At 44.4% G+C, this 18,721-nt stretch overlaps 1 protein-coding gene across 2 annotated transcripts in view; it reads right to left on the bottom strand.

Moving 5' to 3' along the window:
- Positions 1 to 436: 436 nt before the first annotated feature.
- Positions 437 to 18,721, bottom strand: part of LOC139563295 (T-cell immunomodulatory protein-like) — a 118,852-nt gene continuing 100,567 nt past the window's right edge. The window contains exons 15-19 of one of the 2 annotated variants that reach the window (XM_071381853.1): positions 10,592 to 10,716; positions 7,326 to 7,408; positions 5,320 to 5,437; positions 4,853 to 5,011; positions 437 to 1,839 (exon numbers count right to left, since the gene is read on the bottom strand). In XM_071381853.1, coding sequence (XP_071237954.1) covers positions 4,856 to 5,011; positions 5,320 to 5,437; positions 7,326 to 7,408; positions 10,592 to 10,716 — 482 coding nt within the window. In that variant the 3' untranslated portion in view covers positions 437 to 1,839; positions 4,853 to 4,855. The remainder of the gene's footprint in view (positions 1,840 to 4,852; positions 5,012 to 5,319; positions 5,438 to 7,325; positions 7,409 to 10,591; positions 10,717 to 18,721) is intronic. The other variant, XM_071381854.1, reaches the window with a different exon arrangement.

The following is an 18,721-nucleotide window of genomic DNA, read 5'->3' as shown; positions in this document are numbered from 1 at the left end:
AAAAATGAATGGAGCAAGTTACAATGGGGTTATGTGCTTTGCGCAAAAAAAACGGAAAAGTTGACAGCATACAATTAGGATAATATTTACTCAGTAAGTTGTTGCCAAGAGACAATCGTGAAAAAACATCAACAGACAGTAAAACATCAACTGCTATTAAAATGATGGCTACCATTTTATTAGACTACCATTTTACCACAAGTGCCAGATTGCAATGCTACATGCTACATGCTACATGAGCTAAAAAGAGAAAAGAGCTAAAAAGAACTCAAAACTGTAGGCTATGCCAAGTTGTCACTTCCAATCGTTTCTTTGGTCATCAGCTCACTTGGATAATTCCATTTTTCGGATGGACGTGCCAGTCTATGAAACGATCGGCAAAAGTGAGACGGAAATACATTTAAATGAATTCAAAACAAGTGAGAACCACCACGAATTAAGCACGATAAACACTTTAATTTTCAACCCATCATCCCAGAAACATTCTCAACAGAAATGATCACACTTCAGTTGAACATTTTCTCCGATTACACGCACAATCCACACACAAACACATAAATACAATCAATTAGACTGATCACTATCAATCATTATATATAAAAAAAAAGTTCAAACCACAGACATGAGATGACACGTGCCCCACGTTAATTCCAAATGAAATAGAATGATTAATAGAAGAAGCTTTGACATTGGTGATAATATGTATGAGTGCACTTTCTGTTGGTTAAAGAACACACCTATTTCCCCTTGTAAGTAGAAGTAGTTTAAGTGTTATGTGGACCATTCTTCAATTGACCGCCACAGTTTCATTTAGATTTTTAATGAACACAAGTGTTTGGCACTCCAAAAACACACCATGTTTATCATGCGAGACAAACACAATTATTAAGAGTGAGAAAGACTAAAAAGCTAAGGACATGACCAAACCAGAGGGGTCAGTAGTACAGGCCATTCTAAGACCACCGTGAGTGACGGCAGTGGAGAGTGGGAGCGATCAAACAAGGAGAAGACATTGTGTCCGGTATTTGGAGGGGAATTTGGGAAAAAAAAGGAGAGGAAAAATACATAATGAACTTGACACGTACACTAACCCCTCATTATGGACCATGTACTATGTGCATTATATACAGTAGAGCACAATGGATGCATCCAGTGTAAGTACCCTGTTTGGGTCAGTGGACTCTATGTGTAAGATCTCACTGTAGTAGTAAAACAGGAAACAATAACCTTTGCAGATTGACATACAGGAAGACAATGGACGACGGACATAAATATTCAAGTAGCATTACAATAGCAATGCTTCCCCCAAAACAAACACATCGGTAATGTGTTTTGCAGATCAGGATGACTTGCATTGAACATTTAAACATTATTGCAAAATTCATGACGCAAACTGTTAGTGCCCATTTGACAAGCATACATAATGAGCTGAGCCAAACCATTGAATAAAAAAAGGAAACTGGGATATAACTCAGTGTAATTTCACTCAGTAGTCCTGATTAGATTTGGGTGCATCCATCATTTTGGCCCATGAAATGTATAAGGAAATGTGAATAAAAAAAAGAACATTCAAATTCCAACCAAAACTGTGCAAGTATGCCAGAAGTAACCTGTCTGTCTCTTTTACATTTGATAATGTCTAATGGATATATAAACACTTTAAATGGCTCATCGTCAAGAGGCTGAGGGGATCAAATAAATAAACAATTCCATCGACCAGCAAACTTAAATAAAACAGAAAGCTGGCATGACTTTTGGTCCATCTCTTCCTGTGCTCCTTCACATGGCATCAAAATGGAACCGGTGTGCTTCCTGTCTCTTCTCCCGGTCGTCCGCTTTCTGAAACCCACACAGGGCAATGGTCAGGGGTCATGAGTCAGACCAACACAGACAAGCAGAGTCTAACAGTCAGCGAGAGAAATATAGAGAGAGAGATAGAGATATATATACAGAGAGAGAGATAGATATATATATATATATAGAGAGATATATAGAGAGAGATAGAGAGATATATATATATAGAGATAGAGAGATAGAGATATATAGAGCGAGAGCGAGATAGAGATATATATATATAGAGAGAGTGATAGATAGAGAGATGTGGGGCTGACACCATTATAGAATTGTAATGAAACCGGCAGACCTACTGAGTGGTCATATGGCTACAATCTGAGACAGGCACTCATTATTACAAGTGTTAATGGGATCTCCCTTCAACGTACGATTACGTACCCTCTGCGGATGCATGAGGATCATTCACGTTTATTTTTTTAGCTTTCCCTTGACAACAGGCAGCACATAAAAGGCACGTATGATGAAAAAAAAGGAGAAGCTTCAAAAATGCAGCGGAGATGAAGCTGACAGATTTGTTCTGGAGCTACTCGCCATACGACAGACAGTCCTGATGGAGGACACCGACATCTAAGCAGAGAGGGAGCCGACTGTCTTTAGGACTGAGTGTTACTTACACTTGTTCTTATGGCGTGTACACAGAACATGAACATACTGTTATACACTCCTTAGGTCTCATTCAGTGAGCTGGCTTGTAATCCTGTCAATATTGCTATTTCATTGTGGTGTATGAACATGAAATAATTGAGTGTTCAGGGGATATAATTGTGTCGTTATTCCGTGTGCGATTTCATCAGTGTCATTTATTGAAGGGTCTGAAACCTACTGATTGAATTTGAAGTTCAGTAACACGATAACTTGACCTATTTGAAAGGTCTACTGTATGCAGTAACCTATCCATACTCTGTGCTAAGGCTATGGGGCCTTGAACTAGCATAAAATAAGACCTTTGTCACAATGTATGCATTATGCAACCTGGAGGCATAATGCAGCCTTCACTGTTCCGAAAAACCCTGCATTCTGTTTAAACCCACACAAAATACAAATGGCTCAAACAAACAATGATTGATTCCTCAGGCATGAAACCAAAGTTATCTGACAAGTAAAGAGAATCCAAAGTACCACTCAGATTTACAGCTAGGCTAAAATAGAGAAGGCAGTTTTATTCAAATTTCGACTAGCTTTCTTATCTTTAACAGTGTTCTAACAACACTTCCTGAGCCAGTCTCGGCTGTTGCAGGAGGTACTGTGTCTCAAACCAGCCTCTGACGTCTATTTGACCATTGAGATTTGTGGGAAAAATAGCAGGGGTCAGCGTAAATATGAAAAGTAAAATCACCCATCGCACCGTGACCTGGTCAACTCCATACCGCAATGCAAATGGAAAGGTTTTATGGAGATTTTTTTCTCTCCAAATGCTATTTTCCCCTGCGTGAAAGGTTAGACTCTCTTATCTAAGAGAGCCCCTTCAATGATGGTGTGTTGTGTTGGGCAGAGTGAGTCAGGTAGAACAGGAGCGCCCAGCAGCAGCCAGGCTCAGATATGACTTCAAGGCAAGCACACTCACAATGCATATGACACACCCGACTAGACTAAAAGATGACAATGGGTCACAACCCTCCCCCATTAAAAGCAAACAAAGGCAGTACCCACGCTCAAAAAGACCCACAACAGCGGAGATGTCGGCTATCCCAATACGACAGGAACAAAAACACACAGCCTCACAAGAACTGAGACGTCATACTGACACAAAGAACAGGCTGCGGATTCAAAAGACGTGACTCATCAGCTGCAACAGTAATAACATGAAGCGGATATAAAGGTAACTGACAAAATAATGGAAACACTTGATTAAATAAGGGATGCAAAGTATATTAAAAGCAGGTGCTTCCACACAGGTGTGGCACCTGAGTTAATTAAGCAATGTATAAAACATGTATAAATCATGAAAATAATCATGGCTATGCCCCCCATAGGATGACAATGCCCCCATCCACAGGGCACAAAGTGGTCAATGAATGGTTTGATGCGCACGAAGAAAATATAAACCGTATGCCACGGCCGTCTCAGTCACCAGATCTCAAACCAATCGAACACTTCTGGGAGATCATCGTGGTTTTCCACCACCATCAACAAAACACCAAATCATGGAATTTCTCGTGGAAGAATGGCGTCGCATCCCTCCAATACAGTTCCAGAATCTCGGCCAAGGTGCATTGAAGCTGTTCTGGCTCGTGGTGGCCCAACCCCTTACTAAGTCACGTTATGTTGGTGTTTCCTTTATTTTGGCAGTTACCTGTATCTCTGAAAATGAAGGGGGCTCTGAACTGAAGTACAGTACATTGGCCCAGTAATCATCTCAACAAATGAACAGCTAGCTATTACCTGACCTCCCATTACCTTGGCCATCATGAACATTATCAGTCAATCAACCTCTAATCAACGACGGACAAGGAGCCATGCCTCTGCCTCGCTCTCTTTCTGCTAAAATAAAATTGCTGGGCTCAGTTCCTCAGATATGGAGCCAAACATGTTATTTTAATGCAGAGTCAACTCCAATGAAGCTAGTGTTCCCGGAACAGTTCCCTGAGCGGAGAGCAATTATGGCTTCCTGCGTGCATTATAAAGCACCCACAGCAGATGGCTTTGAGAAGACGCCAACGTTGCTCGGCCTTGCTCGGTGGAGAAACAGACCAGCCACGGCTGCACTGGGATGGGGATGAATCGCTCAGAGTGTGTGCACGGCAGGCTGGACACACACCACACATGCATGTCGGCAACAGTTGCATGCAAACACATGCAAATGCGCACAAGTTTGCGAAATTCAAACAATACACGATTACCTTAAAACTCAATGTAAAATTCACAAACACCCACAGGAATGTAGCAAGACAACCAACACACACACACTCCCTGGAGGGCATATTTACAGGGATTACGAACAAAAGATTTGATATGCTGAAGGGGCAGAACAAAAGCAATTACAGCCGAGCGTCCTCACTGGTTATGGCCCTCTAACAGCCGTGCTGGAGCTCTGTGGGACGCTAGAGGACAGGGCCCATCTGCTGGTTCTGACCCATCTGTTCCTCTCCGAGTGAGCCCTGTTCCCACAGCGGGTCTCCTGCTCTCTGGACCAGCACCAGAGCTCCCCAGCAACCCCCTAAGGCCAGTAGAAGAGAAGACCCCCACCAGATACTATGGACTGGCAATGGTGGGGAGGATGAGAGAGGACACACACTGCTCTGACCAGAACATAACCGGCTTTGGCTCAGACTATTAAGAGGGGGAGGAGGAGAGGATAGTGAGGAGGAATGCAAGGAAGATGAGGAAAAATGACAAGACAGTACAGCTAATAATGAAGGGGAAGAGAGGAGGTTGATGGCGCTCATTATTATTGATTAAAACAGTAAATGATGATAATGACGACGATAAACGGTGTAAGCGATGTATGTGTCATTCCGTTCTTACCTTCTCCTGCCAGTGGAGGATGCCAATGATGACCAGGATGAAAACACACACTCCGATCAGAGCGATGGCAGTCAGTAGGACTATGTTACTGGGGGTCAGATATAATTTCGCACTCCAACTAAAAGAGGGAAAGGGTAGGAGAGAGAAAGAGCGTATCAACTACTACATGACATGAAACTCATACACAAAAGGTACGTCTCATCTTTTCCAACCCTATCAGAACGTAAGAGTCAACGTGCTATAATTAAGGACATTTTGCATATTTTGCTTTATCAGAGGTGTTATTTGACAATAAAGTTTCTGTAATCACAAAATATGAAAATACCCTGAAATTATGACATGTTAGGTCAAAACGAATCGAGAAATGCTACATCCCTGTCAGAGATGAACCATTTCAATAAGATCAAAAACAAACAATGACAAGCGCATTTTATGGTCCTTCGATGCACATATTTTGTGACTATTGAAAAGAACGGAGAGTTAATTTGAACGGTTTGACTAAAAACAAGAACAGGCCCAGATTGTGGAGATACAATATTATACTACAATAAATGGCTGAAGAACAATACACCTGCTCAAATATTAATCAAAAAACCTTGTGAGAGAACTTCATTAAGACATTCTATCAGAACTAATAAACACATTAAATATTAGTGGTGAAAACAAAAACTACCAATACAGGATGCAAAATTAGACACAATATGTTGCGTTAACCTGTGCCCAATAAACATTATGAGACTGAAAACACCTTCTTTACACAGCTATACACTGAGCATTCACTGTAATGTAGGAACAGTACATGATGTATGCATCTACCTAATGTGGGTGTGTTTTTCTGAGTAATAAGTTAGTGTAGTAGCTATATACAGTGCATTTGGAAAGAATTCAGACCCCTTGATTTTTTCCACATTTTGTTACCTTACAGCCTTATTCTAAAATTGAATAAATATATTTTTCCCCTCATCAATCTACACACAATACCCCATAATGACAAAGCAAAAACTGTTTTTTTTTTCAAATGTAAAAAAAAAAAAAAAAACTGAAATATAACATTTACATAAGTATTCAGACCCTTTACACAGTATTTTGTTGAAGTACCTTTGGCAGCAATTACTGCCTCGAGTCTTCTTGGGTATGACACTACAAGCTTGGCACATCTGTATTTGGGGAGTTTGTCCCACTCTTCTCTGCAGATCCTCTCAAGCTCGGCCAGGTTAGATGTGGAGCATTGCTGCACATCTTTTTTCAGGTCTCTCCAGAGATGTTTGATCGGGTTCAAGTCCAGGCTCGTGCTGGGCCACCCAAGGACATTCCCGACTTGTCCCGAAGCCACTCCTGCGTTGTTGTGGCTGTGTGCTTCGGGTCGTTGTCCTGTTGGAAGGTGAACCTTTGCCCCAGTCTGAGGTCCTGAGCGCTCTGGAGCAGGTTTTCATCAAGGATCTCTCTGTACTTTGTTCCGTTCATCTTTCCCTCGATCCTGACTAGCCTCCCAGTCCCTGCCACTGAAAAACATCACCACAACATCGCCACCACCATGCTTCACCAGAGGGATGGTGCCAGGTTTCAATTTAATTTGCCACAGGTGGACTCCAGTCAAGTTGTAGAAACATCTCAAGGATGATCAATGGAAACAGAATGCACCCGAGCTCAATTTCAAGTCTCATAGCAACGGGTCTGAATACTTATGTAAAAACATTAGCAAAAATGTCTAAAAACCTGTTTTCCATTTTAGAATAAGTCAAGGGGTCTGAATACTTTCCGAAGGTACTGTATATGCAAGTGCAAGCGTTTATCAGAGTGTGTGTGTTCCATGTGTTGGTGAGAGAATGTGTTAGCTGGCCATACGGAGAGGGGGGGGGGGGGGGGGGGTTCTGCCATCTGCTGGCACTCCTGGGGGTAGAACTACATGTGAATGACACAGAAAACCAATGGAAACATGGCCTGAGCATGTTTGTGGGCGTCCCAAGTACAGATGTATGAGTGTCTGTGTGTGTGTGTGTGTGTACCTGCGGGGCTCGTTGTGTGGGTATGGAATGACTATGAGCTGCGAGTTGGGGATGATGGCTGTCCACTCCTGCTTCCTCACATCCTGCAAGGCAGAAACAGAGAAACTATGGTATTAGTGCCTCGGGGAGGCAGAATGAAGGGGCAATAATGGAAAAAGTCTAGTTCAAAGCAGGCAATATATCCCACACTTCTCAGTGCAGATTCAATATAGGGCCCGAGTCATTTCCTATACTGCACTACAATTTGCTCTCCGGTTCAGAGTTTAAGAAACTTCATTCTATGAAGATCAAGCTCAAAAGCTTTTCAAAGCCAGTTTCTGTATTAATTACAAAAGGTAATTTTCACCTTTTCAAGTTGCTACTGGATGGCAATCACTAGCAAACGTTAAATTCATCTTTCACAGAGTCCTCTAGGGAAGAGAGACTAATTTCTGACAACACATCTATCATTTGGCAACATTAAGGGATAAGGAAAACACCCTTGCTCGCTCACGCACGCACGCAGACGCACACGAAGTGTGTGCCGCCGTACTTTGCATCCTCGTTTACCCAGAGCCACCCTAATGAGAGCCCAGGGGTTTCAGCTACCTATACCCGAGCTATTTAAAGCCATGCATTTAAGACACAGACAGGCTAATAAATTACATAAATGAGGTCTGCTGAAGTATTCCCCTGGTGTCAGCCTACTTCCTACAGTCCCATTAGCTGGAGTATCGTTACAATGCTGAGGGTTGTGTGGGTTAGGAAGCCATGCATATGACTCCTTCCTGACACTGAGAAATGTCAATTAAAGTGAATGACACACCTACATCGCTCAGAGATGCATATACTACGTAAGGCAAAGACTCAAAGCGAATCAGAGCTGCACATTCAGGGATTTGATTTGCTAATTGCTAGTGATTGTTTGCGTTTGAGGTGAAATAGGTTGAGGAGAATAATGATGAACTGAATGAGTCACCTTGAGTCCGTGCACTGTGAACAGTGTGCTAGTTCATTACAAGTTGCAGTTCTTAACCTCCTAAGCTAACCCTGACATGTTGCTCTTCAATGCAGTGTGGTTTATGCAGAAGGGCGGCGAGAGACAGTGACAGGCTGCGCTTCCGGCGGTTTGGCTCCGAGAAGACGCCTGCGTTTTAGAGGAGGAAAGCGTTTCTGGGTTTTCAGAGAGCGTTTCAAAGGAGAGCGCTGGGTCTGAAGTTGGGAGTGAAGTGGGGTTTTTGGGAGGCGAGAGCTGAGCGGGAATCTTGATTAGTGATGTAAACCTCGTGAGCGGAGGAAAGGATCCTCATGGGATTGAGACAAGTGTACAGGAGGAGAGTAGAAGTAGAACACACTCCCCTCCTCTCTTTCTCTCTCCCTCCCTAACTCCCTCACAGGCCTCCTGAATGTTTTTCCCTGTGAGGGAGGGTTGGAGACAGACCTGAGAGAGACAGATAGGAACTATCAGAGACAGTCAGACAGACACAGCTGTTCATTGAGTGTAAATTTTTTAGGAACACCTTCCTAATATTGTGTTGCGCGCCCCCCCCCTAATATTGTGTTGCGCGCCCCCCCCCCCCCCCGGTTCCACAGGGATGCTGGCCCATGTTGACTCCAATGCTTCCCACAGTTGTGTCAAGTTGGTTGGATGTCCTTTGGGTGGTGGACAATTCTTGATACACATGGGAAACTGTTGAGCGTGAAAAACCCAGCAGCATTGCAGTTCTTGACACAAACCGGTGTACCTGGCACCTACTACCATACCCCGTTCAAAAGCACTTACATTTTTTGTCTTGCCCATTCACCCGCTGAATGGCACACAATCCATGTCTCAATTTTCTCAAGGCTTAAAAATCCTTCTCTAACCTGTCTCCTCCCCTTCATCTACACGGATTGAAGTAGATTTAACAAGTGACATCAATAAGGGATCATAGATTTCACCTGGTCAGTCTATGTTATGGAAAGAGCAGGTGTTCTTAATGTTTTGTACACTCAGTATGTAGCACTGAACACACCATATTCATACACCCTCTGAAGGTAAGCATTGGTTAGCATAATACAAAGCATTATATTTTATTAACTGCTGTGTGGGGAAATGTGAACCTTTGTGGAAACATTTTCTTGCATAACTCAAAGGGTGCGAGCGATAACAGAGCACGTTGCTGTACCTCAGATGCCTTACTCTGTACGAGCCTCGCTCCCAAGGTAGTGAGGTATGGGCAGAAATTTGCAATGCAAATCCGCTATGATGAAGACCTCTGTTCTTTTCTTTGACAGGCGAGGAACGGGAGCCAGCGTCTCAAATTCAAATAAGCCGCGCAGGGGCATCTATCGAGGAACCAACAAACGGCATTTCAAACGGCACGCGATACGAGAGACAGAAGGCTGTCGCTCCACACGAACCCAAACCACATGCCAATGTTTGAGGTAGCACAAAAGTGGGGGAACGAAGAAGATAACAAATTATTTACTGCACAATATATCATCTACTTATCATATTGCAACAGGAAGAAACATGTACAGCATTTACATCAGCCTGCAGTATAGTTAGTGTCAGTATCAGTGGCTCTGGGTGTGTTCTCTATATGGGTGCAAATTAAACAGCCACCACTAACATTTAGCGGCCGCTGCCAACATACTGACTCAACTCCAGCCACTTTAATAATGGGAATTGATGGAAATTATGTAAAAATGTACCACTAGCCACTTTAAACAATGCCACTTAATATAATGTTTACATACCCTACATTACTCATCTCATATGTATATGTATATACTGTACTCTATATCATCTACTGCATCTTGCCATCTTTATGTAATACATGTATCACTAGCCACTTTAAACTATGCCACTTTATGTTTACATACCCTACATTACTCATCTCATATGTATATACTGTACTCTATACCATCTACTGCATCTTGCCTATGCCGTTCTGTACCATCACTCATTCATATATCTTTATGTACATATTCTTTATCCCTTTACACTTGTGTGTATAAGGTAGTAGTTGTGGAATTGTTAGGTTAGATTACTTGTTGGTTATTACTGCATTGTCGGAACTAGAAGCACAAGCATTTCGCTACACTCGCATTAACATCTGCTAACCATGTGTATGTGACAAATAAAATTTGATTTGATTTGATTTGCAGTGACTAGAAAAAGTATTTTCACGGTGCATTAATTAGACCTGCTGTAGCTCCTACTGCATCCTGTCCTGTCCTGTGTTTTGTCTGGCATCTCCCTCCTCTCCGCTCCCCCAGTGCTGCAGCGCACCATACTGTACCTTGTCCCCGAGGGGCCGGGGGATACCCACGTACAGGTGGTCCAGGAAGTTGGCGCTGCGCCCCAGACCCAGGACGGTGTAAGGCAGCTGCAGGGAGAGGTGGGCCGACTGGCTCAGCTGGCCCGCTGCATGGGAGGGGAAAACAAAGGAGCCATTAGAGCCATTCAGACCCATAAACAAGCCTCATAAAAAGACACAAATCAGACCGTCCTATTCCTACCGTCGCCCAGCCCAGAGGCATCTACCACCCCCCTCCTCCACCACAGGCCCTGCCAAGCGCAGCTGACGTAAATCACCCGCTTTACAGTAAACAAAGAGAGCACCACAGCAACAAATCAGGATAAATGTGGATGGACTGCATGGCTGGTCTGGACCCACACTCAGATGGAAGCCTGTTTTTACATTTACAATGTGCAGCAAGCAAACGCTTCAATGACTGATTATAGTAATATATACAGTCCACATAAAAAAAAACACTGTGTTCTGCCTAGCTATTATGCACACACACAGCCTCAGTATCGAGCCTAAAAGCCTGGGGTTGAATGCCTGTCTATCAGTAGAGCACAAGTGTAACTCCATCTTGAGAGAATCTATATACTACCTTCCACCAATCTCCATTGTAACAGTTTGAAATGAGGACCATTAGACCAGCTCCTCTGAAATAAAAGTGTGAGAGAGAGCGAGAGAGAGAGAGAGAGAGCGAGAGAGAAAGAGAGAGCGAGAGAGAAAGCGAGAGAGAGGGAGAGCGAGAGAGAAAGCAAGAGAGAGAGGGAGAGCGAGAGAGAAAGCAAGAGAGAGAGGGAGAGAGAGGGAGAGCGAGAGAGAGAGAGAGAGAGAGAGAGAGAGAGAGAGAGAGAGAGAGAGAGAGAGCGAGAGAGAAAGCGAGAGAGAGAGAGAGAGCGAGGGAGAGCGAGAGAGAAAGCGCGCGAGAGAGAGAGAGGGAGAGAGCGAGAAAGCGCGAGAGAGAAAGAGAGAAAGAGAGATTTGAGCCCTGTTCCTGCTTTCCGTAATTGATTGCAATGATGGAGCAGGTTACATCGTGCAGCTTCAGAGCAGTTGCTGTAAAAGCCAAATGTAATTGCTTCAATCATTAACAGGTAGAAATATGGTACTGTCTACATTTCTGTTAATAAAGTGGCTTGTGCATTGTAGTGACACTGATTCGGAAGTCCACGTCACAGTGCTAGTTAAACCAGTAGGCTAACTGCTAATATGGACACCACACTGATCCCTCCCATCAGCTTTAAGATACAATAGCAGGGTATTAACTCTGACACAATGCTATAGTCGTTCATTACAGCTAACAGTGCTGGTTGTAGCGTGAGTGGAAGTAGGGAGAACATGCATTTTATGGCATATAAAAAAAAAAGTGTTGAACAAAGTGTTGACAGTGCTGAATAACAACTTAAACATGAACTTACTCATAAAAACAGCAGCTCTTCTCTGTATTCACGGAGTCTCTATCAACCTTGCTGTATGTTCAAGGCTTCTTTTTAGAGTCTATGGCTCGAGGAAACTGAGCTGTCTGATTGGCCAGCAGTAGGCCCATAGGGGCACTTGATTTGCTATCTGGGCTTGACGGGTAGGCAGACACATGAAATGGTTCAAAATGGGAACATTTTGCCTTCCCGCCGTTAGGGCTGCTGAATCAAATGGCGCCAACAACGCAACAAAAAAAAGAAAAAAGAAAGGAACGCAAGGCTTTATTGTTGGGTTTTTTACAGAAATGTTTGGGGATTGACAAGGAATGCTTTGGAGATCGACCAGTTGGTGACCACTGGTGTAGATGAAGGGGACAAGACAGGTTAGAGAAGGATTTTAAAGCCTTGAGACAATTGAGACATGGATTGTGCATGTGTGCCACTCAGAGGGTGAATGTGCAAGACAAAATATTAAGTAAGTGCCTTTGAACGGGGTATGGTAGTAGGTGCCAGGTGCAACAATTTGAGTGTGTCAAGAACTGCAACGCTGCTGGGTTTTCCACGCTCAACAGTTTCCCGTGTGTATCAAGAATGATCCACCACCCAAAGGACATCCAGCCAATTTGACACAACTGTGTGAAGCATTGGAGTCAACGTGGGCCAGCATCCCTGTGGAACACTTTTGAAACCTTGTAAGGTCCATGCCCCGATTAACTGAGGCTGTTCTGAGGGGAAAAGGGGGTGCAACTCAATATTAGGAAGGTGTTCCTAATGTTTTGAACACTCAGCGTATATGTCATGTGTGCAATCAATTTAGTCCTCTCTGGACACTCACTAAAGACTCTGTGTTATGTATGTGTGGTGGGGAATGAGGTGCAGTTTCATTATGTTCTGACCTGGGGGCATCCAAGACCCTACTTGCATCCAAGACATCCAAGACCCTTCAGCGGGGAGAGACGGGTTAATGATACTATTAAAAAGAAAAACACCCTCCTCTGTTCGGTAAAAAAAATAATCACAGTTTAGAGGTGTTACCGTGCTGGAAAAAGGACTAAGGAAAGCTAATGACTTGATCCATGTACATTAAGATGTGTGAATTCTGGGTAACTGTCTTGGTTCTACTTTCTGGCTTTAGAGAGCTGAGGAAGGAGTTGCAGTTTCCGCTTTGTCCACTAATGAGAAGACTCACACTAGGAGACCACACATAAACTGACAGAGTAATCTGATTAAGGTGTATATTGCTTCACCAGAATTACTCTTTGGATAAAGTGATATGATTCTAAACGTGGCCAATGCATAAAGAGATTATAAACAAGACATTTGGGGAGCGTGTTCTAACTGGGCTACCAGGACCGGACCCAAGGATCTTTATTTATACTGTCAGGCACAGGACAAAAGGTTCAGACACACACACACACACTGGTCAGCAGAAAGCGTGTGAGCACTGACTTGTCCCCATCTGTTGACTGTTGTCTCAAAACACACACCCTGCAGCTTCTCCCTCTAACTGAATGGCAGAGCGAGCTCAGGAAGGTCATATCTGTTTAGTCAAGGTAATAAATGTTTGAAACTAAGAAACACACACACACGCACCTCTCTCTCCCTCTCTCGACTTTCAAAATCCTCACTTTAAAAACGACCTTCTTTCCTGTGTTTTCCCCCTGTCTTACTGACGTAGTGGGTGAGCACACTAAACCATGTGACACAGACGGGGTGACACGCCACAAGATTCTTCCCTTGATGTCATTAGATAGTTCACTCAAAGCAGCCGTATAAAAGGTTTTCAGTCAAAGATCCACGCTTGCCATACTCAGTTGAAATATCGAGCCGACACATTTTGACTTGAATAACATCGCTCGTGAACTTCAGAGCTGTAACGATTTGATACTTTGGCTTTGGTTAACAAAGGCAAGTACAAACGCATACTAGTAGTAGGCATGGCCTCTGCTGGAGAGTCTACACATCCTGGGTGATGCGAAACAACATCATCATCTCACTGGCTTCTTCTCTGGCGAGCTCTCATTGACCTATTACTGACCACCGTTCTCAAAAGTTGTCGTTGCACATCTCACACAACAAGAGCGTTGCAGATTTTGTGCAAATGAAAATCAAACGTTCGACAATATCGGGGCGTCCGGGATGGGTCAAAGACAGGAACAGCAGGCTTCTGATTGCGTCTCTGACCCGCTCACATTAAACAAGCATCGGTGACGGCCCGGAGTAGGCAATGACATTGGGATTTTGTCTCCGATCTCAAAAAACATACCCTAACCCTAAAAATGAGGGACAAAATCATCCAGTGCACGCCCGGCTTAAGTAACCACAATCTCTTAGGAAGTATGTGTAAGGTCTGGAGGAAAGGACGGTAGACGACAGACATTCTGGGGTTAACCAGCTACCCTAGCGACAAGCTGTTGTTAACTAAAAGATGTGTCATGTTACGAATGTAGACAGTGGAGAAGGGGGGGGGGGGGGGGGGTGTCACAGTGCTACTGGGGACGCTGGCTGGAGGATGTGTCACTCAGAGAGAGAGGAAGCTGGCTTAGGGACTGCCACTCTGCAGGTGGGGAGGTAGGCTGGAGAGAGGCCATGCACTGGGGGGGGCACCGGTTGTGCTGGCTGGAGGAAGGCTGGAGGTGGGGTGGGGGTTCTGGCTAGCTGCTGCGTTCTACAGCCTGGAGTGGGAGTCTTATCTCCCTGCAGCGCGGCCGTGGAGCACACAGACAGACATTGGCGAGGCGCTCCAGCCTGCAGCACATGACTGACAGGCTCCAATCCCCCTCTCAGACCACAAAATGGATTCAGAGCAGCCAGCCAGCCAAACAGCTCCCCGAAGAGCAGGTTTACTCAAGGAACCTTACGCTTCCACAGCTTATCACATTCACTCATTCCCAGGCTCTCTCCAATCTGGGTCTGAGGAGTGTCAAGCATGTTGAAAAGTACCACACACACACACATACACACATTCTAGAGCCTCCGAGTTTTGTCTGTGTGGCAAACAGAGCAGATCACATCATCACACCCAACAAGTCAGGACTCCTCAGCTCCAAGTTAATTCAGAAACATGTGCGAGTACAATACACACAACACACACACAGTTAGCCAAAGAGACACCCCCCCCCACCCAGCATTAAAAACCTCAGAACATAAAAGTTGCAGTGCTAGCTCTCCTGCCCCACAGAGTTCAGTTATCTAGTGGAGAGGAAGCGGTGAGGAACTTAGCCAGCTTCACAACAAATGGGAAGGAAAAGCTACTCTCCAGTCTCCTCCCCAACCACTCACTTCCAATGTTGCTCTGGTAAGTCAGGGAACAAGGGAGGAATCTCACAAGTTCAAACATACAGTTTACATACACCTTATTTATTTTAATGTGAAATGTCAGAATAGTAGTAGAGAGAATGATTTCTTTCAGCTTTTATTTCTTTCATCACATTCCCAGTGGGTCAGAAGTTGGCATACACTCAATTAGTATTTAATAGCATTGCCTTTAAATTGTTTAATTTGGGTCAAACGTTTCGGGTAGCCTTCCACAAGCTTCCCACAATAAGTTGGGTGAATTTTGGCCCATTCCTCCTGACAGAGCTGGTGTAACTGAGTCAGGTTTGTAGGACTCCTTGCTCACAAACGCTTTTTCAGTTCTGCCCACAAATATTCTATAGGGTTGAGGTCAGGGCTTTGTGATGGCCACTCCAATACCTTGACTTTGTTGGCCTTAAGCCATTTTGCCACAACTTTGGAAGTATGCTTGGGGTCATTGTCCATTTGGAAGACCCATTTGCGACCAAGCTTTAACTTCCTGATTGATGTCTTGAGATGTTGCTTCAATATATCCACATAATTTTCCTACCTCATGATGCCATCTATTTTGTGAAGTGCACCAGTCCCTCCTGCAGCAAAGCACCCCCACAACATGATGCTGCCACCCCCGTGCTTCGGGGTTGGTGTTCTGGGATTGATTTGCACTTTTTGCACCAAAGTGTCACAGTTTCTCTAGGAGACAGAACACGTCTCCTTCCTGAGCGGTATGACGGCTACGTGATCCCATGGTGTTTATACTTAATGTTTTTACTGAGGTCTTGGCACAACCCCAAATCCGTAAACACGGGCACCCTCATAGATACCATCCTAACCACCTTGCCCTCCAAATACACCTCTGCTGTTTTCAACGAAGATCTCAGCGATCACTGCCTCATTGCTTGCATCCGAAATGGGTCTGCGGTCAAACGACCACCCCTCATCACTGTCAAACGCTCCCTAAAACACTTCAGCGAGCAGGCCTTTCTAATCGACCTGGACCGGGTATCCTGGAAGGATATTGACCTCATCCCGTCAATAGAGGATGCCTGGGTATTCTTTAAAAGTGCCTTCCTCACCATCTTAAATAAGCATGCCCTATTCAAAAAATGTTGAACCAGGAACAGATATATCCCTTGGTTCTCTCCAGACCTGACTGCCCTTGACCAGCACAAAAACATCCTGTGGTGTTCTGCATTAGCATCGAATAGCTCCAGTGATATGCAACTTTTCAGGGAAGTTAGGAACCAATATACACAGGCAGTTAGGAAAGCTACGGCTAGATTATTTAAACAGAAATTTGCATCTTGTAGCACAAACTCCAAAAAGTTCTGGGACAATGTAAAGTCCATGGAGAATAAGAGCACCTCCTCCCAGCTGCCCACTGCACTGAGGCTAGGAAACACTGTCACCACCGATAAATCCACTATAATTGAGAATTTCAATGAGCATTTTTCTATGGCTGGCCATGCTTTCCACCTGGCTACCCCTACCCCGCTCAACAGCCCTCCACTCCCCACAGCAACTCGCCCAAGCCTCCCCCATTTCACCTTCATCCAAATCCAGATAGGTGATGTTCTGAAAGAGCTGCAAAATCTGGATCCCTACAAATCAGCCGGGCTAGACAATCTGGAGCCTATCTTTCTAAATTGATGTGCCAAAATTGTTGCAACCCCTATTACTAGCCTGTTCAACCCTTTCGTATCGTCTGAGATTCCCAAAGATTGGAAAGCTGCCGCGGTCATCCCCCTCTTCAAAGGGGGAGACACTCTAGACCCAAACTGTTATAGACCTATATCCATCCTGCCCTGCCTTTCTAAAATCTTCAAAAGCCAATTTAACAAACAGATCACCGACCATTTCGAATCCCACTGTACCTTCTCCACTATACAATCTGGTTTCAGAGCTGGTCATGGGTGCACCTCAGCCACGCTCAAGGTCCTAAACGATATCGTAACCACCATCGATAAGAGACATTGCTGTGCAGCCGTATTCATCAACCTGGCCAAGGCTTTCGACTCTGTCAATCACCACATTCTTATCGGCAGACTCAACAGCCTTGGTTTCTCAAATGATTGCCTCGCCTGATTCACCAACTACTTCTCTGATAGAGTTCATTGTGTCAAATCGGAGGGCCTGTTGTCCGAACCTCTGGCAGTCTCTATGGGGGTGCCACAGGGTTCAATTCTCGGGCCGAATCTCTTCTCTGTATACATCAATGATGTCACTCTTGCTGCTTGTGATTCTCTGATCTACCTCTACGCAGACGACACCATTCTGTATACTTCTGGCCCTTCTTTGGACACCGTGTTAACTAACCTCCAGACGAGCTTCAATGCTTCTTTTAAAGGAGGAATCACTGTACAAATACCTAGGTGTCTGGTTAGACTGTAAACTCTCCTTCCAGACTCACATTAAGCATCTCAAATCCAAAATTAAATCTAGAAATGGCTTCCTATTCCCCAACAAAGCCTCCTTCACTTATGCTGCCAAACATACTCTCGTAAAACTGACCATCCTACCGATCCTCGACTTTGGCGATGTCATTTACAAAATAGCCTCCAACACTCTACTCAACAAATTGGATGCAGTCTATCACAGTGCCATCCGTTTTGTCACCAAAGCTCCATATACTACCCACCACTGCGACCTGTACGCTCTCGTTGGCTGGCCCTCGCTTCATACTCGACGCCAAACCCACTGGCTCCAGGTCATCTACAAGTCTCTGCTAGGTAAAGCCCCGCCTTATCTCAGCTCACTGGTCACCATAGCAGCACCCACCCGTAGTTCTCTGCTGCCAATGACTGGAACAAACTGCAAAAATCACTGAAGCTGGAGACACATATCTCCCTCATTAGCTTTAAGCACCAGCTGTCAGAGCAGCTCACAGATCACTGCACCTGTACATAGCCCATCTGTAAATAGCCCATCCAACTACCTCATCCCCATGCACCCACCCGTAGTTCTCTGCTGCCAATGACTGGAACAAACTGCAAAAATCACTGAAGCTGGAGACACATATCTCCCTCATTAGCTTTAAGCACCAGCTGTCAGAGCAGCTCACAGATCACTGCACCTGTACATAGCCCATCTGTAAATAGCCCATCCAACTACCTCATCCCCATACTATATTTATTTATTTATCTTGCTCCTTTGCACCCCAGTATCTCTACTTGCACATTCATCTTCTGCACATCTACCATTCCAGTGTTTAATTGCTATATTGTAATTACTTCGCCACCATGGCCTATTTATTGCCTTACCTCCCTTATCCTACCTCATTTGCACATACTGTATATAGACCTTTTCTACTCTATTATTGACTATATGTTTGTCTTACTCCATGTGTAACTCTGTGTTGTTGTATGTGTCAAACTGCTTTGCTTTATCTTGGCCAGGTCGCAGTTGCAAATGA

This window comes from Salvelinus alpinus, chromosome 33, assembly GCF_045679555.1.
Source record: "Salvelinus alpinus chromosome 33, SLU_Salpinus.1, whole genome shotgun sequence".
NCBI lineage: Eukaryota > Metazoa > Chordata > Actinopteri > Salmoniformes > Salmonidae > Salvelinus > Salvelinus alpinus.
Note: the sequence above shows the minus strand (reverse complement) of the source record. Positions and strands in the feature narration are given on the sequence as shown.